Here is a 15,863-nt window from a genome sequence, read left to right on the forward strand (position 1 = left end):
ATTTTGTGTGTGGACTTTTTCATGGGTTTTTACAATAGAGGTCTCATACAATGTTTGTCTTTTTGTGATTGACTTATTTCACTCAGCATCCACCTTCTTTTGATACTTCCTGCGTCATTCAGTATTTTGCCCACAGAATCCCTCAAAATTGCAACTTGAGGCTTGAATTTTTTCTTCAGTTCTTTCAGCTTGAGAAATGCTGAGCATGTTCTTCCCTTTTGGTTTTCTAACTGCAGGTCTTTGCAGGTTTTATTATAATACTCTGTGTTCTCGAGTTGCCCTTCAAAATCTTCTGTTCAGCTCTTTTCCTTCATTATTTCTCCCCTTTGCTTTAGCTACTCGATATTCAAGAACAAGTTTCAGAGTCTTTTCTGACATCCATTTTGGTTTTTTCTTTCTTTCCTGTCTTTTTAATGACCTTTTACTCTCTTCATGTATAATATAGTTGATTTCATTCCACAACTCAACTGATCTTCAGTCATTAGCATTCAGTGTGTCAAATCTGTTCTTGAGATGGTCTCCAAATTCAGGTGGGATATACTCAAGATTGTGTTTTGGCTCTCGTGGACTTGTTTTAGTTTTCTTTGGCTTCAACTTGAATTTGCATATGAGCAATCGATGATCTGTTCCGCAATCGGCACCTGGTCTTGTTCTCACTTACAATTTTGAGCTTTTCCATTGTCTCTTTCCACAGATACAATCAATTTGATTCCTGTGTTTTCCAGCCAGTGAGGTCCATGTGTATAGTCACCGTTTATGTTGTCGAGAAAAGGTATTTGCAGTGAATAAGTCATTGGTCTTGCGGAATTCTATCATGTGAACTCTGGGATTGTTTCTATCACCAAGGCCATATTTTCCAGCTACCGATCCTTCTTTGTTTCCAACTTTTGTATTCCAATCGTCAATGCATCATGATTGCATGTTTGACCAATTTCGGACCACAGAAGTTCTTTAAAATTGTCAGTTTTCTCATCTTTGGCATTAGTGGTTGGTGTGTAAATTTGAATAGTAGTCATACTAACTCGTCTTCCTTGTAGGAGTATGGATATCATCCTGTCACTGACAGTGCTGTACTTCAAAATAGATCTTGAAATGTTACTTTCACAATGAATGTGATGCCATTCCTCTTCAGTTTGTCATTCCCAGTATAGTAGACCATATGATTGTCTGATTCAAAATGACCAGTACCAGTCCATTTCAGCTCACTAATGCCAAGGATATCCATCTTTATGCGTTACATTTCATTTTTGACAACTTACAATTTTCCTAGATTCATACTTCATACAATCCACATTCCGATTATTAATGGATCTTTGCAGCTGTTTCTTCTTATTTTGAATCGTGCCATATCAGCAAATGAAGGTCCCGAAAACTTGACTCCATCCACATCATTAAGGTCCACTCTACTTTGAGGGGGAAGCTCTTTCCCAGTCATGTTTTGAGTGCCTTCCAGCCTGAGGGGCTCATCTTCTGGCAGTGTATCAGACAACGTTCTGCTGCTATTCGTAAGGTTTTCACTGGCCAGTATTTTCAGAAGTAAGACCACCAGGTCCTTCTTCCTAGCCTGTCTTTGTCTGGAAGCTCCACTAAAACCTATCTACCATGGGTGACCCTGCTGATAATTTGAAATACCAGTGGGATAGCTTCCAGTATCACAGCAATACCCAAGCCGCCACAGTACAACAAACTGACAGATTCGTGGTGGAGTATATAGTCAAAATACTCTGTCTAGAGTTATTTGGGTGGGTTCTTCTCCCCCTTCATTGTGGTGTTATCCATTTAAACTATAGTTAGGTTCATTTTTTTCTGTTTGTGTTCTTTTTAGGGCCCCACCCCATCCTTGTTGATTTTATTTTATTTAGGGGGGCATATGTGAAGCATTAACATAGTTACAAAAGTAAAACTATATATAACATTCTCAGAGATATGTAACTCTCCCAGCCCAACCCCATCCTTCCTAGTCCCACCTACCAGCCCCCAGGGGTAATCAGTCTCAGGAGTTTTGGATTTATCCCTTCTGTGGTTTTGGGGGGTGTGTGTGTGTCTGTGTGTCTGTGTGTGTGTCTGTGTGTGTGTGTGTGTGTGTGTGTGTGTGAGTGAGAGAGAGAAAATAAACTGATACATGTGTTTTTTCCTTTCTTAAACACAAAAGGTAGCAATATACATACGTATTCTGGAAATCGCCATATTAGTTCATAGAGAGCTTCCTCATTCTTATAGCTAGAGCACTCTATTATGTGGATGTACTATGGTTTATTCACATATAGTCATTTAGATCGTTTATAGCTTTTTTCAGTTACAGGCCACGCTGCAATAAACAATCATGCTTGTATGTTTTTGTATTATTGGAAATATATCTTCATGGGAAATTCCTAGAAGTGAGATAAAAGGTAAACACATACGTAGTTTTCTTTTTTTTTTAGATAATGCCAAACTCTCTTCCATAAGGTTTGTATCAGATTATCACCAGCAGTGTATGAGACTGCCTGTTCCCCACAGCCTTGCCAGAACAGTGTGTTGTTATGGTTTGAATGTTGGCCAGTCTGATAGGTGAGAAATAGCATCTTATTAGGGTTTGGATTTGCATTTATTTTATTATGAGTGAAATTAAACAACTTTTAGGGCTATATATATGTGTATGTGTGTATATATATATATATATATATACATTTTTTTTTAATAAACCAGGATTTTGATTTATTAGATCCATGGTTGCTTTTTTCTCTAGCTCATTAATTTTTATATTTATCTTTATTACTTTCTTCCTTGGGCTTTTGTTGTTTTTGTTTTGACTTAATTTGTCCTTTTTATAACTTTCAGTTGAAAATTTAATTCACTTATTTTTTTTTTTCTCATTTTTATCAATAGTGTTTAGGCTATGAATTTTCCTCTGATCACTGCACTAAAAGTATCTTGTAGATTCTGATATGGTGTGTTTTTATGATCATTATGTTTTACAAATTCTATAATTTCAGTTTGCATCTCTCCCTTAAGAGGTTGTTAATAGAAGCCTTTAAAAATGTCCAGGTAGCAGCAGGAAAGAGGTTAAATGTTAAAGTTGTGATTAAAGCGTTAGGCTTCAATTACAGTATTTGGAAAATTCTTTTATATGGAAAAATACTCAGTTTGAGAGTACACAGGCTTGAGCCAGCAGTGGATTGGAATCCTAACTTTGCCACCTTTGGAGCAAGGGACCCTGGCTGATTGATTCACTGTGCGCTTGTCTTTAAAACAGGGATAGTGATAGACTCCACTTCATAGGGTGGTGGTGAGGTGAATAGAAACGGCACTTGTCAAGTTCCTGGGTCATGCCATCACTCAGTAAATAGCAGTGAAAAGTATTCATTAGTCTCCATCACAACTCAATAGAATATTACAGAAAAGCATGATGGTATTTATACAAACGGAAATGTGGCTTGTGCTCTTTCCTTTGTTAGTCGGCGTGCACAGTGTTATGAAGCATGATGCCATCATGGATGGAGCCAGCGCAGATTATATGCTGGTGGAGGCCGAGGCCACGCGAGTGGCCCAGGACGCCTTGAAAACACTGAGGCTGTCTCGTCAGCAGTGTCTGGGAGCAGCATCCGGAGTGCCCACCTGGACAGGCCAGCGGGGGATTTCTGGTGCGCCAGCGGGAGTAAAGTAAGAGATTGCTACCCCGGTGCCTGTGAGAAGGCCAGATGTTCATGCTTGAGATAGAGTCGAGGCAGGTGTGGCTGCCTACCCTCGAGTATCTAAAGCCTAGAAAAATCCTCAGGGAGGATTGTGAGCTGAGCTTTAATCAGCCCGATGTGGACGAGCCAGGGAAGTAGAAGATGGTGTCATTAAAAATAGAGATAGAGAATAATCATTAAACTTTAATAAGACAATTAGCCAGTTTACAACAATCAATAATTACTCTGGTTTTCAGTATGCCCTTTTAGAGTAATCTTTCTACCTAGGATTTGAGGGTGATTTCCATCACATGTTGAGTGAGGACATGGAGTGGTTGTCACTCCCCGAGATGCAGCGGTTATTTCCAAGGAGAGTAAAGGGGAAGAATCTAAAGAGCTAGGACGGAAAGGCCATGGCTAGGAAAGAAGAAGCTCGTGGATGAAAGTTTTTCCAGGACGAGTTTAGTTGTTGAAAGGTTGTTTTGATCTCTTAAGTCACAGAAGCAAACATGAACATTGTATCTGCTGTAATTCTCCTTATGTAGGAGCAGATTTGGTCAGAAGAGGAAGTCTAACTTCTCTGTCCAGCGTCCTTCTTCACCGTCTCTAAAAGAGAAATGCCAGGTAATATGGTAGCCGTGTGTGTTTGCATGAGTGAGACCTGCTTGATTGAAATGCCTTGAAATTTTACCTGATTCCCGCTGTCACAGGAGCATGGTTGTCAATGGCATAGCGACACCCTGATATATTGGTGTATGCTCTGAGTTAGGAAGCACTTCCACGTGAATCTAAGAGGACCAGCTAACTTCCTTAAAGATAAAGTCTTTAATCCAAGATACGTAGGTGATGTGGGTCGCTGCCAGTGCAGCGTGCCATGACCAGAGGTGAAGTGCCAGCATCAGAGACGATACGCTCTGTAGAATGAAGACCCAGAAAACCACCTTGAATGTCGTCACCCATAATTTTGTAGTAGCTGGAGCAGTGCCTTCCTCTGTTCCACAGCACCCTGCACACCTTTAGTGCTCCAGCGAGGGCCAGCGCTCCCCCGAGGGCCAGTGCTCCCGCAAGCAGCAGTGCTCCTGAACCTGGCCCAGTAGGCAGAGCCTCATCATTTAAGAGTCTCCTTGGTCTTTTCTGCCTAGGGTTTATGTTAGTGATAAAAAAAACTACCAGAATCTAATCTTAGATCAATATGAGCACATTTAGGAATAGAGAACCTCTTTGACTTCTATATTCTTTTAGGAGAAGGGTTTGAGACCTTTTCAGGGTCAGATTTGTGTTGTTCTAAGGAAACATCTATGAAGCATAGGTAAGAAAGAGTGAGAAGTTTTAAAAGCGAGGTAGAGTAAGTACAGCCAGGCTGTTGTGCCTTCCTCCATGGTGCCTAGGTTAGCACAGCGCCATCAGGAGGAAAGATGGAGAAGAGCACAGAGACAGGAGGTGGTCTGTGCTTCCCGGAGAGTCTGTCCTCCCTGGACCCTTGCTTGGAGCCAGGCCTACCTACTTCTCTGTCTTCCCTTCAAAATGATGATGAAGTGAATATTTTAGTTTTTCCTTTTTTTTTTAGGTAAATGTTCTTTTATGATTAGTGGATTTTAGTTCTTAGTTCTCCTTCTTTCCCTTGTATTAGATGGATTCTCATTCCTTTCTCCGTTAGCTTCACTACCCTGACCACATGTATATATTTCATGGCATTTCAAAGCCTTTGGGGAAGTAATTGGGGGCATAAATTAGAAATTAAACATATCAGTACCACTATCTTCTTTTTCCAGGATGGCGCTATGAAGAAGGAGAAAAAAGATAATGTTCCCGAGCATTTTAGTGGAAAAGCAGAGGATGCAGACGCTCTGTCCGGGGCTCCCACTTCATCATCACTCTTGGCTAAAATGAGAGCTAGAAACCACCTGATTTTGCCAGAGCGTTTGGAAAGTGAAAATGTGTCTCTTCCTGAGGCTTCTGCCCCTCAGCCCTCTGCCACAGAACATGATGACCTTTTGGTAGAAATGAGAAACTTCATTGCATTTCAGGCCCGTGTTGATGGCCAGGCCAGCACCCAGGAGATCCTGCAGGAGTTTGAGTCCAAGTTATCAGCATCACAGTCTTGTGTGTTTCGAGAACTATTGAGAAATCTTTGCACTTTTCATAGAACTTCAGGTGGTGAAGGAATTTGGAAACTTAAGCCAGAGTACTGCTGATTAACATTCCTTTCTAAAACTTCTGGTTGACTTTTTATAATGGAAGTTTCTAATTATTAATCTTGTGATTTCATGTTTTTGGCAATGGAAGTTGGCTGCACTTGATGTTTCCTCTGAGCGATGACTACCTCATAATTAAAACTTTAAGGAAGAAGAAACTCTCCCCCAAAACTTAGAAGTTTGAATAATGTTAAGTAAAGTAGAAAATTCTTGAATTGATTTTTTTCTTTCTTTTTTTTTTTTTCCACTATGAATTATGTCAAAAATTAGGGACCTAACAGTTACTCTTTGGAACACATTTGTTCTTCACCTAAAAGAGGTGATCAGGGAGCACATTGCTGCTCTTTCACAAGTTAGTAAAACAGAGAAGTCTCAAGAATTTTGTTTATACTGGTGCTAAAGAACATGTCTTATATTCAGTCAGATCTGTTCGGCAATATCTGATAGAAGCATTATTTTGATGTATAAGTTTTAAATGTTTAAATTTATTGTTTGCCACTAAGGAAAGGATCAGATCTGATTATACTAATTGCCTTTAAACGACCCTCCTTGTAAGGTACTGTTCAACTGACAGATCTCATTAGTAACAAACAAAGTAGCTTGGTCATAAATGGCAAGACACGTGTTTGGCAGAAAGTACTCAGTTTACACTGGCTTTACTTTAAGCAAAGGGTGTCTTTTCCCCCTGTAGTCACTGTTGGTTTTAGGAAAAAGAAATGAGTTATAAAAAAAAAATTCAAACAGAACCAAAAAGTACAAATAAAACAACCACCACACACACACTAACATCACTCCAGAACTCACAGCCCAGACGTAACCATCGTTACCATGGGGTGACTGGCATCCCTCTCCTCTGTGTTTAAATGCTGATAGATACCTTTGAAATTTTTCTGTTTATTCGTTGAGCTTACTTTGCTAAGGATGCTGATTATTTTATATTAGAGCATCATTGTTCTCCTTACCTGTGGTCTTCCTTCTAACTGCTTTCTTCTCTTTTTCCTTTCATTCACTGTGACCCTTTCCTGTGTTAGTGGTTTGATTTTCGGTTCATTTCTGGATGTTGCTTGTGTGTGTATAGTTCTGTGATGGTGGTGTTTTGATCTTCAGTTTTCTTAGTCTTGCTTTGCTGATTTCCTTCCTACTGCTATTTTATCATCTCATCCTTGAAGTCTTGTTTCCTTGAATTCATTGTACTCCTTAAATTTCCATAGCAGTCATACACATTTTGTTTGTTTCTTGGATTATGTTTTCTCTTGCTTACTATCCTTTTTTCTGTATTACATTTGCCTTCCTGTCATGTCGTTTCTTTATATCTTGCTCATTCTTAAAGTGGGCAGCTGTGTTCAGATCTTCCGATTGCTCTTCTCTGAGACCGGACAGAAGGGCCTGGGGTGGGATGAGGAGGAGTTGCCACGCGGTTGCCTGTGCTGGGGATGGAGGGCTTGGGGTTTGCTTTTTCTGTTCTGAGATTTTGTTAAATCGTTTGTGCCAAGAATCACTCCCTTTAGACAAGATACGGCCTAGTCAGGAGTCAAGATTCCCACCAGAATATTCTGTTTCTTTTTTTAGATTCTGGCTTGTTCTTTTTTCTTTTTCCTCTCTCTTTTAGTTGGATTCTTTTAATATTACGGGAGGAAACTATTTTTCTCTATTCTTCTGTCATTATCTAGAAGTCATGGAAGGGTTTTTTTTTTTTTTCCTTTTTTTTTTTGGTGTGTGTGTGTGTGTGTGCTCTAAGTGAAAGTTTACAATTCAAGTCAGTTTCTCATACAAAAATCTATACACCCATTGCTATGTGACCCTAGTTGCTCTCTCTATTCTGTGACAGCACACTTCTCCTTTTCGCCCCGGATTTCCCGTGTCCATTCAACCACCTCCTGACCCTCTCTGCCTACTCGTCTTGCCTATGGACTGGAACTGACCATTTAGTCTCATGTATCTACTTGAGCTAAGAGGCACATTGTTCACGTATATCATTTTATGTCCCACAGTCCAGTCTAATCTTTGTCTGAAGAGTTGACCTCGGGAATGTTTTCAACTCTGGGCCAACAGAGTCCGGGAACCATGTCTTCTGGGGTCCCTCCAGTCTCAGTCAAACCATTAAGTCTGGTCTTTTTACTAGAATTTGAGTTCTGCACCCCACTTTTCTCCTCCGTCAGGGACTCTCTGTTATGTTCCCTGTCATGGTGATCAGTGGTGGTAGCCAGGCACCATCTAGTTCTTCTGGTCTCAGGCTGATGGAGTCTCTGGTTTATGTGGCCCTTTCTGTCTCTTGGGCTAATATTTTCCGTGTGTCTTTGGTGTTCTTCATTCTCCTTTACTCCAGGTGAGTTGGGACCAATTGATGCATCTTAGATGGCGGTTCGCTAGCTTTTAAGACCCCAGACACCACTCGCCAAAGTGAGATGCAGAACATATTCTTAATAAACTTTGTTATGCCAGTTGACCTAGGTGTCCTCTGAAAGTGTGGTCCCCAGACCCCCACGCCTGCTACTCTGTCCCTCGAAGTGTTTGGTTGTATTCAGGAAACTTCTTAGCTTTTGGTTTAGTCCAGTTGTGCTGACTTCCCCTGTACTGTGTGTTGTCCTTCCCTTCACCTAAGATACTTCTTGTCTATTATCTAGTTAGTGAATATGCCTCTCCCTCCTTCCCCACCTTAGTAACCATCAAAGAATGCTTTCTTCTGTGTTTAAACCTTTTCTTGAGTTCTTATAATAGTGGTCTTATACAATATTTGCCCTTTTGCGACTGACTAAATTCACTCAGCATGATGCCTTTCAGATTCCTCCATGTTATGTTTCACGGATTCATCGTTGTTCCTTTTCGTTGTGTAGTATTCCGTTGTGTGAATATACCATAATTTGTTTATCCATTCATCCGTTGATGGGCACCTAGATTGTTTCTGTCTTTCTGCCATCATGAACAGTGCTGCAGTGAACATGTATGTGCATGTATCTATTTGTGTAATGGCTCTTATTTCTCTAGGATATATTCCAAGGAGTGGGATTGCTGGATCATATGGTACTTCCATTTCTAGCTTTTTAAGGAAGTGCCAAATCAATTTCCAAAGTGGTTGTACCATTTTACATTCCCACCAACAGCGTATAAGTGTTCCAGTCTCTCCACAACCTATCCAGCATTTATTTTGCGTTTTTTGGATCAATGTTAGCCTTGTTGGGGTGAGATGGTATCTCATTGTAGTTTTAATTTGCATTTCTCTAATGGCTAATGATCGTGAGCGTTTCCTCGTGTCTGTTAGCTTCCTGAATGTCTTCTTTGGTGAAGTGCCTGTTCATATCCTTTGCCCATTTATTAATTGGGTTGTTTGTCTTTTTGTTGTTGAAGTTTTGCAGTATCTGGTAGATTTTAGAGATTAAACACTGATCTGATTAGTCATAGCCAAAAATTTTTTCCAAGTCTGTAGGTTGTCTTTTGACTTTTCTGGTGAAATCTTTTGATGAGCATAAGTGTTTGATTTATTAGGAGCTCTCCCAGTTACCTAATTTCTGGTGCTTGTGCATTGTTACTTACAGTTTGTATAATGTTTGTCTATGTATTAGGGCTCCTAGCGTTGTCCCTATTTTTGATTCCATGATCTTTATCATTTTAGATTTTATATTTAGGTCTTTGATCCATTTTGAGTTAGTTTTTGTACATGGTGTGAGGCATGGGTCTTGTTTCAGTTTTTTGCAGATGGATATCCAGTTATGCCAGCACCATTGGTTAAAGAGACTGTCTTTTTGCCAATTAACAGAATTTGGGTCTTTGTCGAATATCAGCTGTTCATAGGTGGATGAATTTATGTCTGGATTCTCAATTCTGTTCCTTTGGTCTAGTTATTTATTGTTGTACCAGAACCAGACTGTTTTGACTACCATGGCAGTATAATAGGTTCTAAAATCAGGTAGTGTGAGGCCTCCCACTTCGTTGTTCTTCTTGAGTAATGCTTTACCTACCTGGGGCCTCTTCCCTTTCCACATGAAGTTGGTGATTTGTTTCTCCATCTCATTAAAAAATACCATAAGAATTTGGATTGGGATTGTATTGTATCTGTAGATTGCTTTGGGAAGAATTGACGTTTTCACAGTGTTGAGTCTTTCTGTCCATGAGCAAGGTATGTTTTTCCACTTATGCAGGTCTCTCTTGGTTTTTTGTAGTAGCGTCTTGTAGTTTTCATCGTATAGGTCTTTTACGTCTCTGGTTAGATTTATTCCGAAGTATTTTATCTTCTTGTGGGCTGTTGTAAATGGTATTGATTTGGTGATTTCCTCTTTGAAGTTCTCTTTGTTGGTGTAGAGGAATTCAACTGATTTTTTTATGTTTATCTTGTATCCTGATACTTTGCGGAAATCTTCTATTAGTTCCAGTAGTTTTCTTGTGGATTCTTTGGGGTTTTCTGTATATAAGATCATGTCATCTGCAAATAGAGATACTTTTACTTCTTCCTTTCCAATTTGGATGCCCTTTATTTCTTTTTCTAGCCTAATTGCTCTGGCTAGGACCTCCAGCACAGTGTTGAGTAAGAGTGGTGATAAAGGATATCCTTGTCTGGTTCCCTTTCTCAAGGGTAATGCTTTCAAAGTCTCTCCATTTAGGATGATGTTGGCTGTTGGCTTTATATAAATGCCCTTAAGTATGTTGAGGAATTTCCCTTCTATTCCTATTTTGCTGAGAATTTTTATCATGAATGGGTGTTGGACTTTGTCAAATGCCTTTTCTGCATCAATTGATAAGATCATGTGGTTCTTGTCTTTTGTTTTATTTATGTGATGGATTACATTGATTGTTTTTCTAATGTTGAACCATCCCTGCATACCTGGTATAAATCCCACTTGATCACGGTGAATTATTTTCTAGAATTTTGTTGAGGATTTTTGTGTCAATGTTCATGAGGGAGATTGGTCTGTAATTTTCTTTTTTTGTGGTATCTTTACCTGGTTTTGGTATCAGCGTTATGCTGGCTTCATAGAATGAGTTTGGAAGTATTCCATCCTTTTCTGTGCTGTGAAATAACCTTTAGTAGTAGTGGTGTTAACTCTTCTCTGGAAGTTTGGAAGAATTCTTCAGTGAATTCGTCAGGGTCAAAGCTTTTTTTTGTTGGAAGTTTTTTTATTACCTCTTCAATCTCTTCTTTTGTTTTGGGTTTATTTAGTTGTTCTACCTCTGTTTGTGTTAGTTTAGGTAGGTAGTGAGTTTCCAGAAATTTGTCCATTTCCTCTAGGTTTTCAGATTTTTTAGAGTACAGTTTTTCATAGTATTCTGTTATGATTCTTTTAATTTCAGTTGGGTCTGTTGTGATATTGCCCATCTCATTTCTTATTCAGGTTATTTGCTTCCTCTCCTGTTTTTCTTTTGTCAGTTTGGCCAGTGGTTTATCGATATTGTTGATCTTTTCAAAGAACCAGCTTTTGGTCTTGTTAACTCTCAATTGTTTTTCTATTTTCTATTGTGTTTAATTCTGCTCTAATTTTTATTATTTACTTTCTTCTGGTGCCGGAGGGCTTCTTTTGCTGCTCTCTTTCTACTTGTTCGAGTTGTAGAGTTAATGTTTTGATTTTGGCCCTTTCTTCTTTCTGGATGTGCGCATTTATTGCTATAAATTGACTTCTGAGTGCTGCCTTTGCTGTGTCCCAAAGGTTCTGGTAGGATGTGTTTTCATTCTCATTTGATTCTGTGAATTTCTTTTTCCATCCTTAATTTCTTCTGTAACCCAGTAGTTTTTCAGCAAGGTGTTGTTCAGTTTCCACGTGTTTAATTTTTTTTCTTTGTTTTTTCTGTCGTTGATTTCTACTTTTATGGCTTTATGGTCAGAAAAGATATTTTGTATTATTTTGATGCTTTGAATTCTGTTAAGACTTGCTTAAAGGCCTAATATGCAGTCTATTCTAGAGAATGTTACATGTGTGTTGGAAAAGAAAGTATACTTGGCTGCTGTTGGATGGAGTGTTCGGTATATGTCTATGTGATCAAGTTGGTTGATTGTGAGATTTAGATCTTCTGTGTCTTTATTGAGCTTCTTCCTGGATGTTCTGTCCTTCACCGAGTGGTGTGATGAAGTCTCCTGCTATTATTGTGGAGCTGTCTATCTCTCTTCAATGCTGTTAGAGTTTATTTTATCTATTTTGGAGCCCTGTCATTGGGTGCGTAAATATTTATTATGGTTATGTCCTCCTGGTGTATTGACCCTTTAATCATTATATAAGAGTCCTTCCTTATCTTTTGTGATAGATTTTAATTTGTCTATATTGTCAGAGATTAATATTGCCACTCCTGCTCTTTTTTGAGTGTTATTTGCTTGATACATTTTTTTCCATCCTTTGAATTTTAGTTTGTTTGTGTCGTTAAGTCTAAGGTGTGTCTCTTGTAGGCAGCATATAAACAGATTGTGTTTTTTTATCCATTCTGCCACTCTCTGTTTCTTTATTGGTGCGTTTAGTCCATTTTCATTCAGCGTAATTATTGATAGTTATGAGTTTAGTGCTGTCATTTTGATGTCTTTTTTGTGTGTGTTGCCAGTTTCTTTGTTCCACTTAATTTTCTGTGCTGAGTCATTTTTATTTTCATCTTTTTCACTGTTAATGATTTTGTGTTTGCTGAGTCTTTATATTTTTCTTGTTTTTTATTTTGATGTATAGGATTGTTAATTTCCTTTGTGGTTACCTTAATATTTACGCCTATTTTTCTAAGTTTATACCAGTCTTTTATTTCTTTATATTGCCTTGTCTTCCACTCCATATGAAAGATCTATGACTACATTTTTTAGTCCCTCTTTTTTGTTTTAATGTTGTCATCTTTTACTTATTAATGTCTCTGTTTCCCTATTTTCAGTTTTTTAGCTTTAATTTATTTTTGTGACTTCCCTGTCTGGGTTGATACCTGGTTGCTCTGTCCTGTGTTCTAGTCTTGGGTTGTTTTCTGATGTTATTGATTTGCTAACCTGAGGACTCCCTTTAGTGTTTCTTTTATTTTTGGTTTGGTTTTTGCCAATTCCCTAAACTTCTGTTTATCTGGAAATGCCCTCACTTCACCATCATGTTTGAGAGACAGTTATGCTGGATATATAATTCTTAGCTGGCAGTTTTTTTCCTTTTTTTCCTTTTTGCCTTCTTGCCTGCATGGTTTCTGCTGAGGTGTCTGAGCTTAGTCTTATTGACTCTCCTTTTTAGGTGACTTTTCGTTTATCCGTAGCCACTGTTAAAATTCTCTCTTTATCTTTGGTTTTGGTGAGTTTGATTATAATATGTCTTGGTGAGTTTCTTTTGAGACCTACCTTATGTGGGATTTGATGACTATCTTGGATAGATATCTTCTCATCTTTCACAATAGCAGGGAAGTTTTCTGCCAACAAATCTTCAGCAATTCTCTCTGTATTTTCTATTATCCTTCGCTGTTCTTGTACTCCAATTGCTCATAGGTTATTCCTCTTGATAGAATCCCACATAATTCTTAGGGTTTCTTCATTCTTCTTAATTCTTTTATCTGATTTTTCCGCAAATAAGTTGGTGTCAAGTGCTTTATCTTCAGTCTCGCTAATTCTGACTTCCATTGCCTCAATTCTGCTCCTATGACTTTCCATTGAGTTGTCTAATTCTGAAATTTTATTGTTTGTCTTCTGGATTTTTGATTGCTGTCTCTATGGATTCTTCCAGCCTGTTACATTTGTCATTATGCTCTTCTCTAATCTTAAGTTCCTGTGTCGCTTTTTCTGTGTGTTCCTTGGCTTGGTCTGCATTTGCCTGATCTCCTTCCTGATCTCTTGAAGAGTTTTGTATATTAATCTTTTGTATTCTACCTCCAGTAATTCCTAGAAGTTTTCTTGCTCCATAAGATTTCTTGACTCATTGTTTTGGGAGCTTACTGAAGCCTTCATGGTCTGCCTGTTTATGTGATTTGGTATTGACTGTTGTCTCCAAGCCATCAATAAATTATTATGTTTATTTATTTTATGTTTGCTTACTGTGTCCTAGCTTCTTGTTTTGTTTGGTTTTTATATTCCCATATAGGCTGCTCGTATGACCTAGTTTGATTATTGGCACTTTTGAAGTCTAAAGTCCTGTCACCAGTTGGTTAGATCTGTTACTACGTATGTGAGCCCAGGAGTCTGTTTACTTTTCTTGTATGGATTCAGCTCAGGTGTCCAGGGAATTGGTCACCAAGTGTGTGGTGCAAGCTTTCACCTATAGTCCTAGACAGGCAGGGGTGATTGGTATAGGCACAGGTATCTGGCTACAGTAGGGGGTCACACACTGAGCAACACGGAGTTGACAGCTGACCCTGAGTGTCTGGGAGGAAAGCGTGTCCCTGTATTCTACAGTGCATAGGTGGGTGGGTTTTGCAGCTGGACTATGAGCACCCAGTGCTGTTGGCTGTAAGGACTGGGAGGCACCACTTATTCTTGGACCCCTGTCGAGGGTGGCTAGGTGGCATGGGTGGAGCCACCAGCCCTCAGGCCCCTAATGGGGGTAGGTGAGGACCCTGCTTAATGCGCAGAGCAGTGTCAAATGTCACAAATCTGCCACTCCACCTTATAGCTGATACAGTTGAAATTAGGCTTCAGGAATATACCCTGTTGTACTGTGGTAATGAGGACCTATGCTGTGAAGTGGGTCCACTCAGGTCTATGCAGGGCTGAAAAGCATTCAAAGTCTGTGGAATCTTTATGCTTGTGCCTTGGCAAAGGAGCTGTGCCCACCCTGAGTTCCCTGCTTAGGGGAGCTGGCAGATTATTTTTTCCGTCTTTGTTAATTTGTTTCCTCTCCAAGGCTGGGAGAATGGCTCAGGGCTTGTGATGGGTCCTACTTCCACCCCAGGGGATTCAGCAATCACTGAAGCCGGTCCGGGACCCAGTGCAGAGTGGGGAGGGGGCAGGTAAGTGGGAAAGAGGTTTTTTCCAAAGGGGATGTTTTTTGATCCGCGTGGTAGGTCAGACGCATGTACTTTTGCCAATTGAGTGCCTCTTTTCACTGGTTCTGGAGGCGTGAGTAGACTCTCTGCTGCTCGGTCTCTCCCAATGTGGAAAATGCCTCACAGGCGCCGCTGCTTGCCTCACCACACACGCCAGCCTATCCAGCCTGAAGGGTGCTGGCTCCCGCCAGGCCAGGTCTGACAACTCCTCGCTGCTTCCAAACCATCTCTCCATCCCCCTGCCACTCTTCTGAATCCTCAACTTTGCCTTTGATGTTCACAACTCCTAGATTGTCATATATAATTGATTCAGTTGTTTTTTCGGGTCTTTATTGTAAGAGGGACCACAGGAAGCGTCTGACTACTCCGCCATCTTGGCCCCGCCTTCAAGGGATTTTTTTTTTAATAGTTTTATTAATTTTGTTGTTGAGAATATACAAAGCAAAACATACACCAATTCAACAGTTTCTACTTGTACGATTTAGTAACGTTGATTACATTCTTCAAGTTGTGTAACCATTCTCACCCTCCTTTTCTGAGTTGTTCCTCCCCCATTAACATAAACTCACTGCCCCCTAAGTTTCCTGTCTAATCTTTAGAGTCACTGATACCAATTTGGTCCCATATAGGTAGTTTTTAAAAGACCGTAATGCTCAAGGCAGACATTTTTTACTAGATAAGCTAAACTGTTGCTTGATTTTAAGATTTCAGGGGATATTTTTGGTTTAAGGTTCAAAGATTATCTCAGGGCAGTAGTTTCAGGGGTTCATCCAACCTTCGTGGCTCCAAGAAGTCTGGAGTCCATGAGAATTTGAAATTCTGTTCTGCATTTCCCACCTTTTGATTGAATTCTTCTAATGGTAGGGATTTTTTAACAAGTCAGTAAATCCTAAATGTGAGTACTCGGCTCAAGGGCAGTCAAAATTAATGACTGTTTTGTTTCTAGGAAGTTGGGTTTTTTTTTTTTAAATTTTTGTTGTAATTTTCAGCTGATAAGAAAATTGTACCCCCATGTTCTTGGGGTGAAATACTGATCCAGTTCACTAGTATGAAGGGTTTATCACCCAATTATTACTCTATTACATCATATGCAATTATTACTCTATATTAT

At 39.4% G+C, this 15,863-nt stretch overlaps 1 protein-coding gene across 5 annotated transcripts in view; it reads left to right on the forward strand.

The window, feature by feature from the left end:
• ERCC6 (ERCC excision repair 6, chromatin remodeling factor) overlaps positions 1–7,517 on the forward strand; it is a 100,131-nt gene extending 92,614 nt beyond the window's left edge. For 4 of the 5 annotated variants that reach the window (XM_023742099.1, XM_004387949.2, XM_023742100.1 and 1 more), the window contains 3 exons: positions 3,438–3,642; positions 4,199–4,277; positions 5,426–7,517. In XM_023742099.1, the coding sequence (XP_023597867.1) occupies positions 3,438–3,642; positions 4,199–4,277; positions 5,426–5,848 (707 nt within the window). In that variant the 3' untranslated portion in view covers positions 5,849–7,517. The remainder of the gene's footprint in view (positions 1–3,437; positions 3,643–4,198; positions 4,278–5,425) is intronic. The other variant, XM_023742101.1, reaches the window with a different exon arrangement.
• The last annotated feature ends 8,346 nt before the right edge of the window (positions 7,518–15,863 follow it).

This window comes from Trichechus manatus, unplaced genomic scaffold (assembly GCF_000243295.1).
Source record: "Trichechus manatus latirostris isolate Lorelei unplaced genomic scaffold, TriManLat1.0 scaffold00200, whole genome shotgun sequence".
In the NCBI taxonomy this organism is placed as follows: Eukaryota; Metazoa; Chordata; class Mammalia; order Sirenia; family Trichechidae; genus Trichechus; species Trichechus manatus.